The following is a 26153-nucleotide window of genomic DNA, read 5'->3' as shown; positions in this document are numbered from 1 at the left end:
TTCTTGTTGTTTTTGCATATTGGTCATATTTATTAAGTTTTGTCATTTCTCTCTGACAGTGATAAAACCAGATGATGAAAAAGGCTCCCAGAAGGATGAAGCGAAGAGGACAACAGGATATGAAGACAACAGGGCTAATTTTTTTTTTTTTACTAGACTGGTGATATTAAAGTTGTGGGGGCAATGAGAGGTGGAGCAGGGACATGGGTGTAGGTTGAGCGGTGTGGCTGCTCAGCATGTTCAGCATTGGCTATTCTTGTTTTACAACCTGCAATAGCCAAGTTGGGTGGAGTTTTTTTTTTTTTTTACTTTGCCTTTTTTTAAAGATAGAGTTCTTAGACCTCTATCCAACTTGTGCTGCCGCAGGTTTAAAACGATACATGTGCGAAATCATATTCTGACAACACTGGATAATTCATTAATTTACCAATCATGTCTTTCACTCCTCTGCAGAAAAGAGCTGTACTAAGAAGTATGATTGGCACATGCTTAAACACAGTGACAGAATCTTCTTTTTCGCCCCAAAGGAAACCTCAAATTCATTTTCTTCTAGTGTTAGTCTGCATTTAAGCATAACACTGAACAGCTTTTCTGTTTTGGAGTCTGCAGTTAAAATATCTTTCCTTTCTGCTGGTAACATTAGGCAAAAATACACCCGGCTGTTACTCTGTTTGATTCATCTCCCTAACAAGCTATGATTTACGCTCACATTTAATCCCCGAGCACACTGTTTGGCACTCGTAACTGTCGAGTTTTTGTTCAAAGAATCTCTGTGTTTGCATTAGTGTTGTTTAATTGCAGTTTTGCCACCTGTGACTGTTTATACATATATATATATATTTATATATGTATGTCTTTCAGTATCTCTAATTAGCTTTCAGTAGAAACAATCCAGGCTTTTAATAACACCAATTCTGTCTCTAAAATTGCTTGCCTTTTTTAATCTAGCTGAAAAGCAACCAAACAAGCAAGCTATTAGGTTGTACAAATTTGTTCCTGCCATTTGCAGCGCACTTGTATATTATGTCAGTATACCAACTGTTCACTTGTTTTCCTATGTGCTTGTGTTTTCCTCTGTAAATTCAAATAATGCTCACTCTGCCTATCAAGCAGGAGGAGTACTGTGCATGATGTGGAGTCCAAGGTGTTTGTGGTTACTGAGTTGCCAGCAGTAATGGCTACTATTTATTTCTCAGTGTTTCACAGCGTTTTGGTCCCCTACTTCAGGATGAAAGCTGGGGCCAGTGAAGTGAAAACTGAGGAACAGCACAGCACACAGTGGTTTTGCTCAGAAAGCCCAGTTTTCACCAGAAATTGGTGTAATTTGGTGAAATGGTTGACAATCTCAAACAGTAGCCCGCTGTGCTGTTGTTTTCCCATGACAACAAACTGGGACTTTGAGCAGCTGCGGTGCACTAGTCGCAGATTCACCTGTTGGGAGTAATCACTTGCACAGGCTCACTCTAGTTTGAAACAGGCAGGGGAGGGAGGTGTGGGAGAGACTGGGGATGTTCTTGGGGTATCTACCTTTTATTTTTTACCAAATGAAAGCTTTTCAGTGTCACAGCAGGTGTGTCTGTGTTTAGGTACGATGTTTTTGTTTATCCCCTACACTGTCGGCAGGCAAAAAAAGGAAAACAAAAGCTTTGATAAAGGGGTACATGCCCTTTTACTTTGTTTTACACTGGAAGTATTGGCCTTGATTTATATTTTTTTTAAAAAGGTCACCTCAAACCACTCTCTGTGCCCACAAAGCTCATTGTGTTTTCACTGTCTGTCTGCTGATCTTACCAAAACATGTTGAGTGTTAGCAACCCTGTGGGGGCAGGTGAAGATAGATAGTTGATTTCTTTTTTTCCCACTTGTTTTATATCAAAATAATATGGTACAGTATAAAAGTTGTTTAGAAAGGGGATTGTCAATATTTGAACTACTGATGTTTTTTTCCAATGTGTTTCCACTCGCTGAGAGAAGAGAATTTTTTTTTTTTTTAGATTCCATTTAAATGGTTTACTCTTCTCTCTTTACTGTATACTGTATATTTTGTGGTACATTGTTGTGACGTGTTGATGTATCTTTTTATTTTGCTCCAGCCATGTAGAGTTTATAATGAAAAAAAAGAAAAAAAAAGAAAAATTACCCCATTCACCCAAATATTCTCTGTGTTGTTATTCCTTTTTCTTTTTTTTTTTTTTGCCTGTCCTGTTTGGATCTTTAGCCATCAGAATTGTTGTCTGAAGGCCAAGAAAGATGCCCAGAGGATTTACTTTACCAAGTGGATCATCATGGCCTTGCCATATTGGTCCATTTGATTGACCTTTATTATAATTATGTATTTATTTGATTTTCGGTTGTTACAGACGGGACAGACATGACTGGGGGATAGGACTGGGAGAGAGAATGAAAAAAGAGAGGGAGAGAAAGAAAAATAGAGGGGAGAAGAGATGGTGAGAAAGGGTGAAGAAAAAAAAGAAAAACAAACAAAACACGTGGATCACCTGTATGGAGATAAAAAAAAAAAAAACAGAAGAGAAAACAAACATAAAAAAGCAACATAATAAATACAACACCGTCACAATAAACTAGCCAAAAGTAGATAACAGTAGATACTAAATATTACATGTTATTGTGCAGCACGCAAGATCGACAGCGCACAATGTGCTTCATGGTAGCAGGCAGGAAGGGTGTAGTTTGTGTCAGTGAACACCCGTGTGTACACCCGTTTGCACACCTGTGTGGATCAGCACGCTTGTATTCAAAAGGTTTCTCCATGTAACGATCTGCTAGGGAGTGTGGACGCTATAGCCCCGTCCCCCAGGGCATGAAGCAGGTATGGAGGAGATCCAGGCCCCAGACATCCAAAGGCCCCAGCGTACGAGGGCCCAAGGTGGACCACCACAGGGGCAACCGTGCCACCTTCCTAGGAAGAGCTGAGGAGAGCCCCAAACGAGAGGTCACCCAGCAGCCACGGAGCAGAGGCCAGAGGGGGTTGCAGTGACGTGCCCGAGGGATCTGCCAGCAGCCAGCTGTGCCAGAGAGGACCGGGCCTCAGGCCCAGAGGCCTGAGGGCACCCCACCCCCCGGAAGGGGCCCAGCCAGGCCATAGGCGCCAGGCCCCGCCAATCGGCCACCAGGGGTGAGTTGGGACATACATGAGCGCCCAGCCCCAGACACCAAGAACCACCAACACACCAACGTCTGACGGCATCAGCCACTGGCAGGGAGTGTGGTGAGGGGAGAAAGGCCTCCATACCTTGGAGAGCCTGAGATGTTCCGAGAGAGGTGGAGTCTAAGACCCAAGCTGACACAGACGAACAGGCGCACGGAGACACAAATGTGCATTCCCACCCCCATATACACAAACAAATACTCGGCACTCATCTGACATGGAGACAAACACAGATAGGCACTGTACACACATTCACACTCCCCAAACATACTCTATATCCCAGGTCTGGGTACCCCCGCCCCCAGAGGGGCAAACCATACCTGGATCCAGGAGATGTAACCCTTCTCTCTGGGGTGGAGGAAAGCAGTCCGCCTCCTTATCTGCAGTAGCAAGGAGGCCCCGCATCCCACCCCTGACGGTTAACAGAACAGGGTGAATGAAGACCCCAAACCTTCCTCCACCCGCTCATATGTAGTGCTGCTGCATGCTGTTTTACAGTGCATTTAAAACACAGGAGGGCATGGTGCTTCCTGCCAGAGAGCAGCACGGCTCCTCCCTGTGTTGTTATTCCTGTCATTGCAACATGTTTCCAGGTCTTCCAGTCCCTTTTACCCCTCAGCTGCAAAAGGCTGATGGGGTATGCCATCAGCTGGACAGGTGGGCAGTGTGAATACCTAAGTGTGTGAATGCGAGGTGCATCATCGGTTCAAAAGTCTGAAAAAGGTTTTCTGAAAAACTGGGATGGAATAACTATAGGAGTTTGAAATTGATACAGTAGTGTCTATACCAGGGCTGCCCAATCCCAGTCCTTGAGAGCTACTATCCTGCAGCTTTTAGATGCATCCCTACTCCAACACAGCTGAATCAAATGGTTTGATTACCTCTTCAGCATGCCATCGTGTTTGGCAAAGGCCTGATAACAAGCCATTCATTTGATTCGGGTGTGTGGGAACAAGGATGCATCTAAAAGCTGCAGGACGGTAGCTCTCGAGGACCGGGATTGTGCACCCCTGGTCTATACGGAGGCTAAGGGCTAGCACTGGTGGTCACTGGTATTTTTGGAATTTGGATTCATCACCTTTTATGACAAAAGTAGATAAAAATTGTTTTTTTTAAAAAAAAAACGTATATATGTTCTAATAACTAAGAAAATGTTTGAAGGACGCAGGTCTGGCCATATAACGTGCCAGCTAAAATCCTTGCACAGCATTGAACACCATCTCTAAAATATTCACACACCAGAAATCTAATTGCTCTTGATGTAATTCATCCGTGTGTTTTTTCTTGCACTTCCTAGAAGATGACATCTAAATTGATTCCTAGCTTGCACCCAATTTTAATCTCTTTGATATAACCAGCATTATGTAAATTTCCCCCACATTGATTGATTCCATGATTTGTTGTGACAGAGCAGACAAATCGAGGAAGCCCATGTTTTGCATCAATAACTGCTTTATGGATGAGCTTGCTGCCGACTTCATGATGCAGCATTCTGTCGACTCACTTTTATACTTGGGAACCAGTTTAAATGAATCCATCAATCATCAACCAATTGCGGTGCAGCTTTGTTTATAGATCAGTAGCACTTAGTAGGATGATTCTTATCAATAGCGGCTATAATGATATATCAAAACCAACCATTAATCAAGAGTGAGGAGGGGAAAAAAAATGCTGGTTCATTCTCTTCATTAAAAATCTCATCTCTTAGCTTTTGTAATAGTGTATGCTAACCTTGTATTACCTTTTGACAGTTTAGCCCAACACCGTGCATCTACACAGCCTCTGTGCTTGTGGGCCTATTAGCGCCATTGTTCTGACACGCACCCACTACACCACTCGTGTTCCATTAGGAAATTAAAAGTCTCCCATCAATGTGACCCGCTGAAATCCATCTGTGCTTTGAATACAAAGTAGCGAAGATGGAGACCAGCAGGATAAGAGCACAGGTCGACAGGAGAGAATTAGAAAATGCAAGTAAAGATGTCAGTGTCAGTTTGTGCTGATGTAATCACAAGCTCTAAAGGTCCGATATGGATTGACAGTATTGACATAATGCACATTTTTCTACCGTGCTGTTTGTGTGTGCACTTTGAGATCTTCTTGTGCTTTATTTTACAAAGAACAAGTGGATCAGTGCTTTTCAGTCTTGCTAACAATGAGGGGGGATTACGGTCACTCCACCCAGTGTCCTTTCCCTTTTCCCTTATCTCTTGCTCTGCCTGCTGAGAGTCTTCATGCTCCCTTCACTGGGTTTGGTTACAGTAGCTTTAAACTGATTTAGTAATTTAGTGTTGGCCTATTGAGGGATGACAGTCACTGTCTGTCCCTTCTGCTTGCTCAGCCTGGATCTGATGGCCACTCGGTAGCATTGGGTTGGTCTTAGCACTTTGGAGGACTTAAACTATGGAAATAATTCACTGCTGTTACATTACTTCCATAAATATTTTGTTTTATAAGTTGCTTCTGTATTTTCAGTCAAAAACGTATATCTACTTTCACTTTTAATGACATATACATGTATATATATATATATACATATAAAAAAAAAAAAAAAACCCAGCACGCCCCTGCGGGCGGTTTATCCTTCAAGCTCGGGTCCTCTACCAGAGGCCTGGGAGCTTGAGGGTCCTGCGCAGTATCTTAGCTGTTCCCAGGACTGCGCTCTTCTGGACAGAGATCTCCGATGTTATTCCCGGGATCTGCTGGAGCCACTCGCCTAGCTTGGGAGTCACCGCACCTAGTGCTCCGATTACCACGGGGACCACCATTACCTTCACCCTCCACATCCTCTCGAGCTCTTCTCTGAGCCCTTGGTATTTCTCCAGCTTCTCGTGTTCCTTCTTCCTGATATTGCTGTCATTCGGAACCGCTACATCGATCACTACGGCCGTCTTCTTCTGTTTGTCTACCACCACTATGTCCGGTTGGTTAGCCACCACCATTTTGTCCGTCTGTATCTGGAAGTCCCACAGGATCTTAGCTCAGTCATTCTCCACCACCCTTGGGGGCATCTCCCATTTTGACCTCGGGACTTCCAGGTTATACTCGGCACAGATGTTCCTGTACACTTGGTTATGGCGTTCCATGTATGCCTTGCCTGCTAGCATCTTGCACCCTGCTGTTATGTGCTGGATTGTCTCTGGGGCATCTTTACACAGCCTGCAACTGGGGTCTTGCCTGGTGTGATAGACCACAGCCTCTATGGATCTTGTACTCAGAGCTTGTTCTTGTGCTGCCATGATTAGTGCCTCTGTGCTGTCTTTCAGTCCAGCTTTGTCCAGCCACTGGTAGGATTTCTGGATATCAGCCACCTCCTCTATCTGCCGGTGGTACATACCGTGCAGGGGCCTGTCCTTCCATGATGGTTCCTCGTCTCCCCCTTCTTTCTTGGGTTTCTGCTGCCTGAGGTATTCACTGAGCACTCGGTCAGTTGGGGCCATATTCCTTGTCTCATCCTGGACTGTGGTGCTGACACTCACCAGTCCCCGGCCCCCTTCCTTCCGCTTAGCGTACAGCCTCAGGGTGCTGGACTTGGGGTGAAACCCTCCATGCATGGTAAGGAGCTTTCTTGTCTTTATGTCAGTGGCTTATATCGCCTCCTTTGGCCAGCCTATTACCCCAGCAGGGTACCTGATCACGGGCAGGGCGTACGTGTTGATATATATTGTATATATATATATATATATATACACACACATACATATATATATATATTAGGGGTGCAACGATATTCGTATCGATATTGAACCGTTCGATACAGTGCTTTCGGTTCGGTACGCATATGTATCGAACAATACAACATTTGTAATTTATTTTATCAACTTTCCTTCTGACGATGCTGTCTGTGTTGAGCGCTCAGTGAATCTGCGTTCGACTACTCCGCCTAGGCTGCACTGTCGAGCCTAGGCGGAGTAGTCGAATGCAGATTCACTGAGCGCTCAACACAGACAGCATCATCAGAAGGAAGAGCGCAGGGCAAGCTAGCGAGACAGAAGTTAAGCTCTCCTTACAACATGGACCTCCCGCACCCTCATTCAGATCTGGCGTTTGGAATTATTTTGGTTTTCATGTGACGTATGACCCTGAAGGTAAGCGAGTCATGCACTAAAGTAAAACAGTATGTTGGATGTGCCATGCAATGCTCAATTACATGGGTGGGAGCTAGTGTGTTAGCGCAGTTAGCTCGTTAACGTGTTGGCCGTCTAGCCCCATGCACGGGGCGATCGGCGGTAGCTCGTTAACGGAGATTTGCCGTGTTGTGGCGTTAAGGTCATTTCAACGAGATTAACCTGAAAGCACTAGTGGGAACACAACGAATATGACTGCACATTTACGCCGACATCATCCTAGTGCAAAGACAAGTGGAAGCAGAAAAAAAACAAGCAAGCATGCTACTAACTTTAGCCGAGTCATTTAGACAGCTGTTAGCACATGATTCTCCTTATATGTTTAATATGCTGCTGAGAATATAGCCCAGAAGAAGCGGATAGTATAGCTTTTATTTTGGAAAGAGACATTTCTCTGTAATAAACTCTCTTTTCCAAAGATGAGTGATTCCTCAATCAGATACAGGGCTCGCAATATCGCTAGCCCGACGTCCCGGGGCTAGCGATCTTTTCAGTCGGGCTACCAAAATCTATCTCTGCCCTGCCCGTCAGGCTATTGTAGGAAGGAAAAATATATGTCAATGCTTTTGCATTCTTTCAGAAATGTAGCTGGGTAATTATGTCATTGGCATCGGTGAGCCACTGTCAATATGTGACATATTGAAGTCGCGTTTGAATTTGCGCTTGTTTTTTTGCTTTCACTTTGCAATGACAGCACTGATCTGTGAGTGATGATAATTTGTGCACCAATTCCTCTGACATAGTCTTATTAATTGTTAGCTTACTATGCAAACATGACAAGTGAAATCTCCCGCAGCAAGCTTAAACATGTGAGAGGTTGATCGCGCAGAGAATCGCTGAGCTTATGTGAGTGCGTGTGTAAAAGCAGCAGGATTTATATTTGACTACGATGACCTTCACAGACAGATATATATTTTAGTTCTGCTGAGCCAAATAAGACATTCAGGGTGAAGAAGTGACAGCCAAAGAAAAGCTTACCACAAAACTGAGAAGTTATGACAAATCAGACTATAAGGCAAAAAGAAAGTGCAGCTCTATGGTTTCATGGACAAAAGAATTTCTGTGGCTGCAATATGACGAGCTAAATAACCAGGGCTGCACATAAGTGGTCCGCAGGTGCGCATTCGCTGTCAAAATAAAAAACACGCACAAGGGTTAGGGTTAAATTTAAAAACTGTACTTTTGAGTTAAAATATATATTTATAATTTTAATAAATGACAAATTAAAAAGGCATGAACATTTTTTTTGTATCGAAAAAATATCGAACCGTGCAACGATTTTGTGTATCGTTGCACCCCTAATATATATATATATATATATATATATATATATATATATATATATTAGGGGTGCAACGATACACAAGATTCACGGTTCGGTTCGGTTCGATACTTTGGTGTCACGGTTCGATATTTTTTCGATACAAAAAAATGTTCAAAGCATTGACATATATTTTTCCTTCCTACAATAGCCTGACGGGCAGGGCAGAGATAGATTTTGGTACCCCAACTGGAAAAATCGCTAGCCCCGGGACGTCGGGCTAGCGATTTTGCGAGCCCTGTATCTGATTGAGGAATCACTCATCTTTGGAAAAGAGAGTTTATTACAGAGAAATGTCTCTTTCCAAAATAAAAGCTATACTATCCGCTTCTTCTGGGCTATATTCTCAGCAGCATAAGGAGAATCATGTGCTAACAGCTGTCTAAATGACTCGGCTAAAGTTAGTAGCATGCTTGTTGTTTTTGTCTTTGCACTAGGATGATGTCGGCGTAAATGTGCAGTCATATTCGTTGTGTTCCCACTAGTGCTTTCAGGTTAATCTCGTTGAAATGACCTTAACGCCACAACACGGCAAATCTCCATTAACGAGCTTCCGCCGATCGCCCCGTGCATAGGGCTAGACGGCCAACACGTTAACGAGCTAACTGCGCTAACACACTAGTTCCCACCCATGTAATTGAGCATTGCACGGCACATCCAACATACTGTTTTACTTTAGTCCATGACTCGCTTACCTTCAGGGTCATACGTCACATGAAAACCAAAATAATTCCAAACGCCAGATCTGAATGAGGGTGGGGGAGGTCCATGTTGCAAGGAGAGCTTAACTTCTGTCTTGCTAGCTTGCCCTGCGCTCTTCCTTCTAACGATGCTGTCTGTGTTGAGCGCTCAGTGGATCTGCGCTCGACAGTGCAGCCTAGGCGGAGTAGTCGAACGCAGATTCACTGAGCGCTCAACACAGACAGCATCATCAGAAGGAAAGTTGATAAAATAAATTACAAATGTTGTATTGTTCGATACATATGCGTACCGAACCGAAAGCACTGTATCGAACGGTTCAATATCGATACGAATATCGTTGCACCCCTAATATATATATATATATGTGTATGTGTGTGTAAACAGGAAAAACTTGGGTTGAGGTCTGGACTTCTGTTGAGCACTCGGTCTACAACAGCCATTCTGTTGTAGATTTGATGCTGTGCTTGTGATCATTGTGATCATTGTCCTTGTGATCATTGTCCTGTTGCATGGTGTCATTTGGGCCAAACTTTAGCTGCCAAACAAATGGCCTAGATTTGACTCTCCAGTACTTTGGTATACATAGGGGTTTATGGTCGACACAAGTTTCCCAGTTCCTGTGGCTGATGTAAAAAAAAAAAAAAAAAAAAAAAAAGCAACAACACATAAATCAAGTTGGTAAATCGTGTTTGTGCAAATGTGGTCAAACATCTCCACTTTGGCTTATCTTGTGGTTTGTTCAGATGCATATTTGCAAACCCTAGCCTCAGTGCTGCTATGTGCTTTTTAAAGAAGAAATAATTTCTCCTGACAACCTTTCCAAACAAGCCATAATTTTTGGGTCTTTTTTATGTTTCATTTTTATTTATTTATTGACTTATTTCTGCAGTTTCTCTGAGCCTTGCACAGCCTGATCTTGAAGTGTATTTGCTGTGGTGTTCAGTCCTGGGAAGATTGGTGGCTGTCTTGAATGTTTTCAACTTATGAATGATCTTTCTCACTGTATAATGGTGGACTTCAGATTATCTATAAATGGCCAAATAACCCTTCCCAGATTAATGGGCAACAACAGCAGCTTCTCTAGAGTGCTTGCTGACATCTTTCCTGCTTGGTATTATGATAAGACCCATCTAAATACTGCAGTCCTCCATCCAAAACGTCTGCATTTCCTGAGGTGCTCACACTTGCTGATCATCAGTTCATTAAGTATAGTTGATTTGCTGGTATTTATTTTGTTAATTCCTATGGGTCCAGTAAGATTGTACTATTTTTCTACATATTGGCTTCATTTTTTAAAATAAATTGACATAAAAAGACACAGTGTAAACTTGCAGTGTTTTCTTTTTACCTGTATTTACCTTTGTATTAATTCCCTTATTTATTTACCTTCCCGTAAAATTTACAGTTTAATGTTCATTTTTATTTATCTATGCAAAACTCCTGCATTATTTCCCCCATTTCTTTCCCCACAAAGTCCCTTTTCTGATTTATTGTATAACCAGTAACCCATTCAAAATATGTCATAGTTCAGCTGAGAAACTGGACAGTTCTAGATGGAACCAGCATAGCCATAATCTTTCTTTTTTTTGGCAGGTTTGGTCCTCCATACCGTTACGGTATACAAAGACATAAACAGACATACACTGCGTTATTCAGCACTGTTGAGATGAATCCAGGATGAACAAGACTCCAGTGGCAACCTCACCGGCGATATGTGCTCCATCATCCTGCATAATCAGCAGCACACATGACCCCCCCAGAGCAATGAAACAAGAATAAGATCAGCATGTATGTAGAGATTAATAGGGGACTGCTTGCACCAAGGGAAGAAGATAATTGATAGCGAGACTTCAAAAAGCAAAGAGGACAAAGGGGGGGAGAAAGGTAGATGTAGTGAGCTGAAAATAGATTTAAAGGCAGGATGGGGTGGAGAGTGAATTGAAGGGAGGAGATGGTGTAGTAGGCAGTTACTGCTAGGATGAGAGGAAATGAAAGTAGTGATTGGTGATGAAGGACAAAACAGGATGCCTTGTAAAGAGGTCATAAATCTACATTGGCTCCAGGCTTTAAACAAATATGGGCTTTAAAGGAATAAGGGGGATAGGAGGAGGAAAGGAGAAAAAGCATGATAAAAATGAAAGCGCTTGTGTTAAATGTTTATCTCTCACAGTCCTAAGGTTTAATATCCTGTGTGGCCTGACTCTGTTTACTGTCTCGACGCAATGATGAGTCACAGAACGTAGAGCTGGTACCTGTGTATTAAGTGCGTGTGTGTGCATATACTTGTGTGAGTTTGCATTTATTTGTTGTATTTCTGATACGCATCTCACCAAGAGAAAGATTTGTTTCATTGATTGTATCAGCGAGCGTGCTATTAAGCCAAATAGCGGCAGATCCCCCGCTGCTTGAGTTTCAGCAAGCGTGTGAGTACGTGTCACTCAGCAGAGCCGGACCACCTGTGGGATGTTTAGTTATTAAGGCACAGCTGGTTGTATTTTAATTTTAATTGGTTTGGCAATTTTGTGTTTAGTGTGAGGGAATGAAGGACAAGTACAATAGACGGAGATGAATTTCCAGCTGAGTTTATGAGCTGAAAACAATAAATATGTAGAATCGATGTGTTTAAACAAAGGTCTATTTTGAAAATTTCACTTTCTCTATGTTTATCTATTTTAATGGAATGTTGTGCTCCATGAATCAATCCATAAGGGTCAAAGTTCACTTATATTTTTCCATGACAGCCTAAGTCAACTTCACGATTTAGTGCAAGTATTTAGACAGAAGGTCAGGACTATTTTTAAGCAGAACTGCTTAAACTATTGGTCCAAAATGGAGCGAGAGGGAGCGCCCTGAGACAACACAAATCCCTCATGTGAAATAACCAATGGTGGTCTGCGATAGATAGTCATGTACTCTTCCTCATTCGGAAAAAAATATTTTGAATCTATAAGCATTAGAGTCTAAAAGCCTGGGGTCTGGGATGCATTTTGCAGCCCCAATTCACATTTTTCACTCAATTTTTCAGTTTAACAACTTGAACCATTAAGCATAATTTTATATTATTACCTTTAAATAAAAGCAAATGTTAGGAGCACACAACTCATTACTATGATATGATAATAACCCATTTTTACCTCAGATAATTTGTATGTGCTTTATAGAGGTATTAGGCTGCACATAATAGGAAAAATCATGTGCTCATGTTATCTCATTATTATAAGGTTCTGACCCCATTAATATGATATTACTTTTTAAATCATACATACTGCACTGTTTTTTTTCTCTGATCACTTTGGTTGTCACCTCATATTTAAGTACTTGGTGTATTAGTATTTAGCTTAGTGTTATTGCTATTCTTGCTTATTATTGTTATTACACATATTTTGGCTTAGTATTAGCCAACTAGTGAGATGAATGATTAACCTGGTGTATTGCTCCCTCTCTGTTGGAGGAGGGAGGATTCCAAAAGCAAAGAAGTTCAGATATCTCAGGATCTGATGGTAGGATGGAGTGTGGGGTGGAGTGCTGCATTGACGCAGTGTTAACAGTAATGTAGGCCAGACCTTTGTAGTGAAGGGAGAGCTGAGCCGGAAGGCGATTTATCAGTCAATCTTAGTTCCCACCCTACATTCATGAGATTTTGGTAGTGACCCAAAGAATAAGGACACAAAAACAAGATGGCAAAAGGAGTTTCCTCTGTTGAGTGCTTGGGCCCAGCCTTAGGAGCTTGGTATCTGGAAGTGAGCTCATAAAAGGGCCACTGCTTGTTTGTGTCAAAAGAAGCAGGTGGGGTCGTTTGGGCATCATCCCCCCTTTAGAGCATGGAAGTCAAATTCATTTTACATCAGGGCCACATACATCCCACTCTGATCTTATTGGGCCACACCAGCGAAACTTCCATCGCTGTCAGCGTAAAGAAGCTGAACTGTATATTTAATGTTTAAGACATCTTAATATAAGAAAAAGTACAATTTCAACTTTGTGTCTCAGTTTTTCCTCCATGATTAAAAATGCTGCTGTAATAAACGAAAAATCTGTTAGCATGACTCTTTGGGCTTAAATTGTAAGAAATAAAAGTTGTAGCTGATTGATTAACAAACAAAGAAGCAAAAGCTTGTCAAAATGCACAAGGAGGAGGCCTTTATCAGCAGGAAAAGTTGTTAAATGTATAAAAATAAAGTTAAAAGTCCATAATGTATGCCTTCATTCACATTTTCCATCCAATGGACCAGATTGGAGTCTTTGCTGGGCTGTTTCTGGCCCGGGAGCCTTCTGTTTGATAGCTCTGCTTCAGAGGATCTCTGGGCACATCCAACTGGAAGGAGATCTGAGGCTAGGCCTACAAGTCAATGGAGAGGTGATATATTTCACTTGGCTTGCAAGCACCCTGGGATGCATCAGAATGAACTGCAAACATGTACCTGGGGAGAGGGATGTCAGGAGTACCCTGCTTACCCACCTACCACCATGTCCTGTCTTGGATTTGGATAAGCAGAACATGAATGAATCATCCAGACTTACTTTTTGTTAAAACAAGGCTATTACTTGGTTAATCTTTTTGGCATATGTATATATTCGTTGACCTAATAATTACATCTTTATCATCACACCAGTAACCCACAGTTAGCCTCCATTTTAAAACCTATAAAACAGATTATCTTTAGAGTAAAAACTCATAATAAACTGCACTAAGACTAGTTTTCCAACACACTGAAATACTGAGTAATGTTTTAAAATACTTAAAAGGCAGCTCTGTTAGTATATTCTTACACATACTTGCTGGGGTTAAAGAACTGCTGAGAGCAAAAAAAAAATCCCCTGGGAAAGAGTCAAGAGAAAGAGAGAAAGTAGGAGGGAGTGAGAGAAAGAAAGCGAGAGAGAGGATCAGAGAAGAAAGTTGCTGTTCAAAAGAGGGAGAACAGCCCGAAGGAACTGAAGAGCAGCTGTTGAGAGTTTCTCCTCTGAGAACTTCTTTACATTCTACAGGCTCCTCCCATCGGCTAACATTACAGCACGGCAGCTGTCTGGAGAGTAACGCGCACACGCGCGCGCGCTTGCACACTTGTGTTTTCAGTGATCGTCTGCACTTAAAAACACATCAGTGCACACAGAAACTGTACTTGTGTGTGCTAAACCAGAGCTTCTGATATGGCATACACACCTGGAGGGAGGTGGACCTGTATAGCATAATGAAAGACTCCCATTTGACCTTGTTGCTCAACACTCACTGCAGATACATATAGAACACACACAAACACACACTTTCCTGAGGCCAAACACGCAGTAAAAGTGATTGCCTTTGCATCACCCAGCAGCAGAATGCCAGCTTATATCACTCCATCACTCTCCTATATCTCCTCTTTCCATTTCCATTACACATGTACATGCACACACTCACACTGAAAACTGCTTGCTGCTCTTGTGTGTAAAACAATAATAGCAGTGACAATCAGAGTAACTTACACCTTATAATTACTATATGCTCTGCTGACTTACCGATGAAGCTTTGCAATCGTATCCAAGCATGTTCTCCTTTTCTTACACTCGTGTATTCTGTCTTGTGTATCTTGCTACCATATTCAAAAAAAGGATTTAGTGTGTGTGTCACTTTTTTTTAAGCAAGGGCAACGGTGTTGAGCGAGACGAGGATAGGATTATTTATACCCTATTTTCCATTTTCAGTCTCAGCCTGTTTTATGTTCTTTCACAGCTGTGACCCTTCCCACTACCTTTACCTCAATGGAAAAGAAAAAAAAATACTCACTTCCTAGTGAAGAGAGAGCCCTTATTATTACAGAGCCAGAGGGTCTCTGCCAGCAATGGAAAAGACAGGAGTGTTTATCACTTGCAGCTCCTGTGTCAGTGTGTTACCACTGTTAAGGTTTCTTTTCTCGCCATCTCCAGTTTGTATGTAAGTGCACTGTGAGGTCACTGGTATTTCTCCCAGCTACATCCTTATCAGCTTACTAGACCGTTCTACTTTATTTGATGCTGGATCACAGGGCACAGCTCTGCATAAGCTCACATATAGAGGGGGGAAAGGGCAATGTATATAAATGCAAGACTGAGGGTTTTTTCTTCTTTTTTGATTTGGGAGATATTTTGCAGATTCTCAAATATTATAAGAAGCGTGAGTTAGAGTCATTTATTTAACTTTGCATTCCACAGTTTCTCCTACCTGCTCCTTGCACTGCTTTGCCGTCTCATTTCTCATGCCACAGAATATAAATGCACTGTATATATTTCTTCCTACACATATTAGTCACAGCCTTTGTGCTCTGTGAAGCTGTCTCTTCTTAAATTTTGTAAACTGTATGAGTGTCAGCTATTTTTCTAACCACTTGCCGGGTGGGGTCTAACATTCCTTGCTAATTGTGTTTGCCCAACACCCCACCCTCCTCTCAGAGTGTGCATGCGTGTTTTTTCTTTATGCTTCATTGTGCAAAATAATTTAGAAAATTGCCAACAAAGCATCCGACATTTGGCTGCGGTAATGAAAAAGGTCAGGGTCATATCCCTGGATGTTTGTCCCATCATGAATGTGGCACTGTGTCTATAAATCTGTATATTCTTTGCAACATTTGCTCTGCTGGCAAAAGATGTGGCACATTATTGATTCAATCTATGCCCAGCTCATGAAAGAGTTTATATTTGCCGTTTTAGCCCCCAGGGGAACAGACTTTTCCAAATGGAAAGCTATTGTTGCACAGGAAAGGGTGCAATTTACCCTTGTGGCAACAGCAGTAGCAGTTTATATAAAATAAATAGAAGTCGGCTGTTATCGGTGATAACATGGCGGCACAGTTGTACAATAAAATCACAGGAAAACGCAGTCTGCTGCAAATATGCTGCATTATAGATGTGAAACACAAATAATGCTGATGTGATTGTTATTCTGTGACAGGAAATTTGCTTGAACTGGCCTACAATAACAGCCCAACTGAGTAAATTTCTATCTTTTCCTATCAGCAAAAAGAACCCAAATCAACAATATCTCATTCAGCATGTTCATCTTTTATCTGGCTGTCACAAGATGCCTGTTTTGTTGTTGTTGTTGTTTTTTAATCAGAAATCAAAACAGCAAAAATGTAATCCGAATGCACACTCAGATAATTCATTTTAAATGTTGTGGAACGTGCTGTTTTACATTTTGTGAGAGATGTTTTGCAGTTGGTAAACTTGTATAATTTGGGAAAGGATTTACTATATTTATTCTTACATTGGCATCTTTTCTTATTCTTTTTATAGTCTACACCTATTGGTTATTTGTTTAAATCAACTGCTACAGACTGGATTATGGCACATTAAGACATCTGAATGAATAGTAATATATAGCACATATAACTGGGGAAAAGGCCTCACCAAGCCATGGAACTTGTCAGTTAATAGATCCATTTTTATGAGTCTCTGAGAATGGCAGACTATTTTTAACAGTGGTTATAATTCCTAAGTAGTTAGAGGTTTTTTGTAAAAACCCATTGGATAAAAACTCAAAGTGTTCAATTACATATTGAGTGTTTGATTTAAAACCCATTGTGGATTTTACTACAGAAACTGTGTCTTTCTCCAACAAACTGTCAACTTAATGTTGTTTACAGCAGGACCACCGATATTAACCCCCCTCAAAAACTCCTGAAATCACGAGTAACAATCATTTGTCGAACATGTCTTTTGTTAACTTTCAAAAATGAACACAATTTGTGGCAGTTCCAGTCCTCCGTGGATGTCTTTTTTTCTGCAGGTCGGGACTTTCCAGATTTGCGGTGATATATGAGTCGACTTCTTTGTGACAGACCTTTCAGAGAGCCGCAGCATAGCTCAGGGGAGTTTGTCGGGCTTACCTGGTGTTAACCATCGGACCATTATGTATGTGGTGCTGTGCGTGTGACACAGTTTGTGTGTCTGTGTATGTGGAAGGTATGAAATTACCTAATTGCTGTGGTATTCAGCAGCTCATACAATAACATGTTGCATATTTGTTGATGGATGTATTTTCTGCCTTGTTGATGTAAAGCGTGCCTTCAGGTAAAGCTTTTTTCCCTGTATTTCAAAGGCACATGTACATTTTCTTCCCTTCGGGACACACTTACAAACATGAAACAACACGTTCTGGTTTTCTACAGAAGTGTTAACAAACCTACCAGAGAAAGAATGTTGCATTAGAAATACAGTGGGGCAAAAAAGTATTTAGTCAGCCACCGATTGTGCAAGTTCCCCCACTTAAAATAAGATAAGATAAGATAGAACTTTATTAATCCCTCGGGTGGGTTCCTCTGGGAAATTCGACTTCCAAAAAAAGCACAGCAACGACCGAAGTTACAGTTACAGAATTGTTATATATATATATATACACACACACACACACACACACACACACACACACACACACACATATAAATACAGAGACAAATATAAATAAAATATACAAAGGGGATAAATAGAATAAATAGGAATAAAAAATAAAAATACAAGTGAATTGCACATTTCAAGTATTGAGTCTATTGCACTGTTGACTATTTACAAAAGTATTGTACAGTGAGGTGAAGAGGCACTACAGCTTAGTTGTTCCCCCCTCCTTTGTCCTCCTGTTTCCCCTCCCTCTCCCCTCCAGAGAGGAGTTAAACAGCCTGATGGCGTGTGGGACAAAGGAGTTTTTAAGTCTGTTAGTTCTTGTCTTGGGGAGAAGCAACCTGTCACTGAACAGACTCTTCTGATTGTTTATGGCCGTGTGCAGAGGATGCCCAGCATTGTTCATAATGTCCAGCAGTTTCTTTAATGTCCTTTTCTCTGCCACTGTCACCAGAGTGTCCAGCTTCATGCCGACCACAGAGCTATGACAAATGATGACAGAGGTCAGTAATTTGCACCAGAGGTACACTTCAACTGTGAGAGACAGAATGTGAAAAAAAAAATCCATGAATCCACATGGTAGGATTTGTAAAGAATTTATTCGTAAGTCAGGGTGGAAAATAAGTATTTGGTCACCTCAAACAAGGAAAATCTCTGGCTCTCACAGACCTGTAACGTCTCCTGTAAGAAGCTTTTCTGTCCCCCACTCGTTACCTGTATGAATGGCACCTGTTTGAACTCATCATCTGTATAAAAGACACCTGTCCACAGCCTCAAACAGTCAGACTCCAAACTCCGCCATAGCCAAGACCAAAGAGCTTTCGAAGGACACCAGGAAAAGTATTGTAGACCTGCACCAGACTGGGAAGAGTGAATCTACAATAGGCAAGCAGCTTGGTGTGAAAAAATCAACTGTGGGAGCAATCATCAGAAAATGGAAGACATACAAGACCACTGATAATCTCCCTCGATCTGGGGCTCCACACAAGATCTCATCCCGTGGGGTCAAAATGATCATGAGAACGGTGAGCAAAGATCCCAGAACCACACGGGGGGACCTGGTGAATGACCTGCAGAGAGCTGGGACCAAAGTAACAAAGGTCACCATCAGTAACACACTACAACGGCAGGGAATCAAATCCCGCAGTGCCAGACCTGTTCCGCTGCTGAAGCCAGTGCATGTCCAGGCCCGTCTGAAGTTTGCCAGAGAGCACATGGATGATACGGCAGAGGATTGGGAGAATGTCATGTGGTCAGATGAAACCAAAGTAGAACTTTTTGGTATAAACTCAACTCGTCGTGTTTGGAGGAAGAAGAATACTGAGTTGCATCCCAAGAACACCATACCTACTGTGAAGCATGGGGGTGGAAACATCATGCTATGGGGCTGTTTTTCTGCCAAGGGGACAGGACGACTGATCCGTGTTAAGGACAGAATGAATGGGGCCATGTATCGTGAGATTTTGAGCCAAAACCTCCTTCCATCAGTGAGAACTTTGAAGATGAAACGAGGCTGGGTCTTCCAACATGACAATGATCCAAAACACACCGCCCGGGCAACAAAGGAGTGGCTCCGTAAGAAGCATTTGAAAGTCCTGGAGTGGCCTAGCCAGTCTCCAGACCTCAACCCCATAGAAAATCTGTGGCGGGAGTTGAAAGTCCGTGTTGCTCGGCGACAGCCCCAAAACATCACTGCTCTCGAGAAGATCTGCATGGAGGAATGGGCCAAAATACCAGCTACTGTGTGTGCAAACCTGGTAAAGACCTATAGTAAACGTTTGACCTCTGTTATTGCCAACAAAGGTTATGTTACAAAGTATTGAGTTGTATTTTTGTTATTGACCAAATACTTATTTTCCACCCTGATTTACGAATAAATTCTTTACAAATCCTACCATGTGGATTCATGGATTTTTTTTTTCACATTCTGTCTCTCACAGTTGAAGTGTACCTCTGGTGCAAATTACTGACCTCTGTCATCATTTTAGGTGGGGGAACTTGCACAATCGGTGGCTGACTAAATACTTTTTTGCCCCACTGTATAAGATCGTAAAAAGGCTGAATGCATTGCTGTGTATCCATGGCAACGGCACCAGTCTAGTGCAATGTGTTTTTTTGTGTTTTTTTTTACAGAAGTGTGTGATGATTACAAGTGAACTCAAATGCAGTCCCTGCGGGGTTTGCCTTTTTGTATGCAGTGCTTCCTTTTTTGAGAAAAGCAATTACTGAAATCCATGTCTGTCATATCACTGAATGTGTGGGCCTATATAGGTGTACTAATGCATTAGCAGAGTGATCACTGTTTGATCTCTTTCTTCCACGTCCCAGTTTAAGACAATACGTGATCACTAGATGCACTTCCATTACTTCATATGTGCAGTTGCAGCCTCATGCACAAAAACAAATATGATCAGTTATTGCTCGCTTTATTCTTTTCATCTGAAGAAAAGTTGGTTTTTATAACACAAAACCACATTGAGGCTTTTGTTTGTGCTCTTGTGCTCTGATAAACAAATGTGAAAATAATAAGTAAATTTTTAGTGCAGGAATTGTTTTTGAATTTTTTGCCAAAGCAGTGATGTAATATTGCAACTTGAACCCATGCTGAGCATATCCAACACATGGAGATATTGTTTTTCCTTAGAAACAGTTTTATATCGGCTTGCAAAGAAACTTTATTATTTGAATACATCTGAAACCTCTTCACTGGAGCATTGGCTAAATGATTTGTCATACCCTCCATCTTAGAATTTTAAATAGGTTTTCCCTGCAGCTTAAATTGGATTATTTGAGGCAAGATTTGGTCGCACTTTATTGCTTTTCTAGGGGAAAACAAATCGATAACAGTGTGAATAATAAATATCATTGTCTATCATTTTAGAGAAACAGTGGCTTTGAGATGGAAGTATATTTTACTGTTTTTGTTTGCCTATGTTGTAGCTTTTACTGAATTCTTAAAACTTAGCATTAAACTGGGTTTAGTCAGGAGTTGTGTAATTGCTGTTTTTGGGTCCTACTGCATTGGTTTTACCTTCTATAAAACTGTTTAAAAACAATGATTAAAGTTATTAGGGTGCACACAGATTTAAAAAATGATTATTAGGAACAGTCAGATTGTCAGGTCTTGTGTTTAGTAGTATTCTTTTAGCACTCTAGCCTGAATATTGAGTCTCTGCTTTTATGTATTCATTCATTTATTTGCAGAGCACTTTGCAGCAGCATTTACTAAACTGCTCATGTGCACATGCTCATTTAAATTCACAATAAATTCCAGTATAAATGTTTATGTATCTTTCTGTCTGTCTGCCTCTCTCACATGGACACCCACACACACACACACACACACACACACACACACACACACACACACACACACACACACGCACACACACACACGCACACACACACCAGGGTGGTGGTTTTGTGTGTAAGGGTTGTGTTTTTCAGAGGCTATAAGCGAACTCCCTGCTTCACTGTCATGCTAACAATGATGCAGGGAGTGGGAGAAAAGCTGAGTGAGGGATGTTGTGTATGCGTGTGTGTAGCAGGTTGGAGACTGATAGCCACAACATTCATTATCCCATCAGCTCCCTTAGTAGCACCATTCACACACACAAACATATGCATTAACAAAACATGATTTTAATCACTTATTCGCTTACTCATCCACTCTTGGAGACACGTCCCACACCTTTGCCCACACCACAGCCCACACATGGATGTGAACACACAGACACACTGCTGCCGCTTAGTGTGCCGTTGTAGCTATTAGGCCTGCATCATTAAAGCTCTTCAGACTAATTATCTCCCCCGATGAGCCGAAGGTCTCAATGGGGCGACAGGGAGAGATCCAGCATGATTGACTTGGCCTATGCTTTTCTCAATGAGCCATTAGTCTAGTGCAAGGAAACAAACACACACACACACACGTACACACACAGGCTTGTGCTAATGCACTCCATGTCAGCTTACCATATTCATTTACATCTCTGGGAAAAAGACCTGTCAGTTGTAAGGAAGTGTAATTACATGATGGAGGGATGTGAGTGTGAAGGTGTGTGTGCAGTGTGCACTTTCTCTCAGTTTGTGAATGTGCAGTTCAGTGCATGTTTGCCACTTTTTGCTTCTCAGGAGCCAGGTGCCACAGGGGAATGCAGAGAATGTAAGCTGGCGATGAGTGATGGTGACAGTTTGCCAGAGAAACAGTGCAAGGGAGAGAGAAGTCTTCCTTTACTCTACAGATATTGTACCCACCACTGATAAACTCTGTCACACCCCAGGAAAAAGATTCCCCCATATGAATCATTGTTCATTTTAATTCCCTCATTAATCAGTTTATACCACAGTGTTTGGGCAGTTGAAGATGATATTTGTTTTCAATGTGGGCCAGCCTTGCATGCATGAGTTATGAAAGCCCCGAGAGAGAGTAGGAGGTAAGGAGGACCTTTTGAAATTGGGAAATAATTTATAGAATGTAGCAGGGAGTATAGCAGGAAAGACAAGTGTAATGGTTAACTATTAATAAAGGTATGCATATTAGAGCTAACTGGGCTTAGAGAAACAATTCCACAGTCTGTTAATCAGTCAGTGATATTTATGTTACCTGCACAACTTCTGATTGTGTTGGCCTATTAAATTCTAAGTGGGAGAACAGGAAGGTGCATTTGACCTCTTCAGGCCAGGAAACTCCAAGATCTCAAGTATGTTTCTGTACAGCAAACAACTTTGCTACTTTTAAAGTTAGTTGCATTATGCCATGGTAGGAATTGGTTATGCAGTTTTATTTATGTATGTGTGTTTGTTTGTGTGATTTTGCAAATCCCAGTGATTGTGATACAAACAAAACTGAGAGCTACATAGATGACAAGTGGCTGCTTAGTTTACAGGCATTCTCTCTGGAATGAAACGATGTCATAATTACAGATATTCATCAACTTTTTATTTTGCCTCGCTGGATCCAAATTTGAATTTTTCCTTTAGTTTCTGACCAGGTACCTGCATTCACATCGACTCACTAATGAAAATAATGCTAAACCTAAACATAAATGGTAAATATGGTCCTTGAACTGGATAAGCGGAAGAAAATGAATAGATGGATGCTAAACATCACAACATTAGCTTTGTGACTGTGAAGATGTTAGCATAATTACATTAGCAGTTAGCATAAATTACCATAGTCCCTGTCTCTTACCATAGTCGCTAGCATTGCTGTGGATTCTCTGCACTGTTAAATTCTGGATAGAATATGGATATTTGTACCTTAAAAGATGCATTTGGCTCTTATCCAGCATAATATTTCAGGCATTCCTGCTCTACTAGAGATTTATATGCAAGTGGTTTAAAGGAAGTACATTTCCTGAGGCTATTTGACCCATTAACAGTAAATCTGTGTCACGTTAAGGTTGATGTTGTTTTTAGCTGGTTGACCTTGTAATATATGCCATATATATATGGCAGCACGGTGGCACGGTGGTTAGCACTGTTGCCGCACAGCAAGAAGGTCCTGAGTTCAATTCCAACATCAGGCCGGGGTCTTTCTGTGTGGAGTTTGCATGTTCTCCCCGTGTTTGCGTGGGTTCCCTCCGGGTACTCCGGCTTCCTCCCACCGTCCAAAGACATGCAGCTTGAGGGGATAGGTTAATTGGAAAATCCAAATTGCCATTGTGTGAATGTGAGTGCGAATGGTTGTCTGTCCCTGTGTGTTGGCCCTGCGACAGACTGGCGACCTGTCCAGGGTGTACCCCGCCTCTCGCCCTATGACAGCTGGGATAGGCTCCAGCGCCCCCCGCGACCCTGAAAAGGATAAGCGGAAGCGAATGGATGGATGGATGGACCTTGTAATATCTCAACATGTTTTTTTAAAAAAAAACCCACACTTTTAACTTTTTAACTTTTGACCTGCCACATTTAGGGTGCAGTGAAGTAGTCATTAGCTGAAAATATTCTAATGCAAAAGGTTTTGTTAGTAGACGCTCATGAAAAATGTTGTATTATCTTTTCTGTTGCATGAGTTTACCGAGCCAAGCCTAATGTTTGCTTTTAATGACGTAAACCCTCTGTATATATGCCCGTTAAATCTTACTGAAAGACCTTGATTCTCTTTATTTGAAGAGAAAATTGAAGGTTGAAACTGGAGTTTACAAAGAAGGCGCAGGGTGTTTGCAAAAGCACATATGATAATCTGTTTCAGTTGACAGAGAGTTCAGGTAGCATCATTATTGATGCTTGGTGCTTCAGATCTTCAAAACACACCAGAAACCACGCCTTGTTTGGGGGTAGGTAGACTCCAAGCCTACAGACTGCATGTTATTTAGCATTCTGTGTAGAAAACCACCTAAAATATATTTGGTGTGAAATCCCATGGGGCTTGAGGTTTGCTATATTGAGTATCCAGCCTGAGGGAATAAGTGAAGTTTCTATTGTATCAATTACAAAGGCAATTAGTGACATAGCAGCTATTACATCAATTTGGTTTCAGTCAAATCCCCCAACATTACGAACAATGGCTATCCAAATTGAAAGAAAGAAGCAAACACAAACAGCGGCTTCAAATCCCCATGCAATTAATATCACACTGCTTTCTAAAGTGACATCTCAGCTACCAAAGTCAGCCCCCCAGTTTGCTTTCTGTGTCCCACTGAGGTGGGAAAAGAGAAGGAAGGGGGGGATGAGCAACGGGAGGGAAATTTTAAGAACAGATGGCAGAGTGGCCCCTATGTTCAACTGCCTGGGTGATTATGGACACAGCTGTCAGTCACTTCACATGTAAGTGTGCGTGCGTGTGTGGGTTTGATTTTGTGTCAGTACTTGTGTCTTTGTGAGTGTATTTTGTGTGTATGTGTGTGTGCCTGTAACTCCCCCATGTGTTCTCCAGTTTCTTTGTTCTCAGTGTGTCTTGGTAATGTTGCATTGCAGCTGTGTGTTTATGGCTGTACATATTTCTGAGATATTGGTGTCTTGACAGAGCTCAAATGCCAGATCAGAGTTCAGGCAAAACATTGCAAGGAATGTAAGATTCAGGTCACCTGTCCACACTTTGACAAGCTCTCTCTCTCTCTCTCTCTCTCTCTCTCTCTCTCTCTCTCTCTCTTGCTGTGTGTGCTTCTTTATTACTGGGCTTTACCCCCATCTAGTGGTGCTTCATGTTACTGCCTTTGGATCAGTTGCATAATGAGCTGCACACCTCATTATCAGGCAAAGTAAGGTTCACTTAATTGGATTTTAGTGTCATAAATGTAATTGCAGAGTTTTTAACATGTAACTGTACAGTTTGTTTTCAAAGTACAAAGTACATTTCAGTCAAAAACATAAATGTCTGCTTGCTCTTAATGACATTATGTTTACTTAATAGTTGGAAATTATTAAGTGTTAAATTGGTACAATTGCATGAAATTACGTTTGTTGGTCAGTTGTGGCACCACAGCTCCAGCAGTGAGATATAACAGTGGGATGGAGTATCATTATTATGACTAACAGTGCAATATGTACAGTTACAGAGCCAGCAAATGGAAGAACATTATAATGCATGTATAATCATGTCCCCAACCACCTGACAAATGTAATTTTAACATTTGCTCCTCTTTTAACTCCGTAAGAAAAATATATGGCTCTTTAGCTGCTAAATGTTCCACTATAATCACCAGTCGGTTTGTCTGCCTGCAGTTTAGCACAAGAAAGGTAGTGCAGTGTGAATTTATCAGATCAAAAAAGCTGTGTGCTTCAGTTTAAAACTACAGCAATGGGAAAGTGAATCAAATGCTATGGACTGTAAAAAACATAAATAAAAAAAAATGTTGATCCGAGGGAGCGGAACTGGGTTATAATTCTCTTTGGATGCTTCACTATGGGCACCATCTTTCATATTACACATTACAGAATTAGAACTGTCATTTACTTTGATCTATTATTGATATAAGTATTGACGAGCACAGCTTTAAGTTTATGATATTGAATCTGTTTTTTGTTTTTCACAGCATCAACATAACTTTCATTTTAGGGTAATGTTCTCCTCATGGACCAAAACAAACTCGCACTGTCATTTGTATAAATCACAGGTCCAGTTTACTGCTGCTATTACATAACAACAGAGGTGGATTTATGCTGGTGAACAACACTTAGCTGTGGAAAAGTTGCTGAGGAAATATATGTGATCATTTGTACCAAATACATATATATGAAATGACTGGAATGGGAGCTTCTGGACTGGATCAGTCACTGATCCAATCCCTAAGAGCAGGAGTTGTATTTATAATAGTGCTTTTATCTGCAGATAAATGTGTCGCTCTGCTTCCCCATTCATGCCATCATCCCTGGAGTGGTTTCAGTTGGCAGAGGTGATGTGTAGCCATCCATCACACGCTTGTTCCAAACAGTGTACATGCACAGCTTGGTGTCAACCCAGTTGACAGTGGGGTCAACCGGGTTGCTGCAGCTTTGGTTGTACCATTGCACACTCTGCAGCTGGTGGTCACACACCATCACACTG

General features: G+C 41.5%; 1 protein-coding gene across 3 annotated transcripts in view; it reads left to right on the top strand.

Moving 5' to 3' along the window:
- Nucleotides 1-2154, top strand: part of bcam (basal cell adhesion molecule (Lutheran blood group)) — a 47979-nt gene extending 45825 nt beyond the window's left edge. For all 3 annotated transcript variants that reach the window (XM_012919096.5, XM_012919098.5, XM_012919097.5), the window contains one exon: nucleotides 60-2154. In XM_012919096.5, coding sequence (XP_012774550.1) covers nucleotides 60-62 — 3 coding nt within the window. In that variant the 3' untranslated portion in view covers nucleotides 63-2154. The remainder of the gene's footprint in view (nucleotides 1-59) is intronic.
- The last annotated feature ends 23999 nt before the right edge of the window (nucleotides 2155-26153 follow it).

This window comes from Maylandia zebra, linkage group LG11 (genome assembly GCF_041146795.1).
Source record: "Maylandia zebra isolate NMK-2024a linkage group LG11, Mzebra_GT3a, whole genome shotgun sequence".
In the NCBI taxonomy this organism is placed as follows: domain Eukaryota; kingdom Metazoa; phylum Chordata; class Actinopteri; order Cichliformes; family Cichlidae; genus Maylandia; species Maylandia zebra.
Note: the sequence above shows the minus strand (reverse complement) of the source record. Positions and strands in the feature narration are given on the sequence as shown.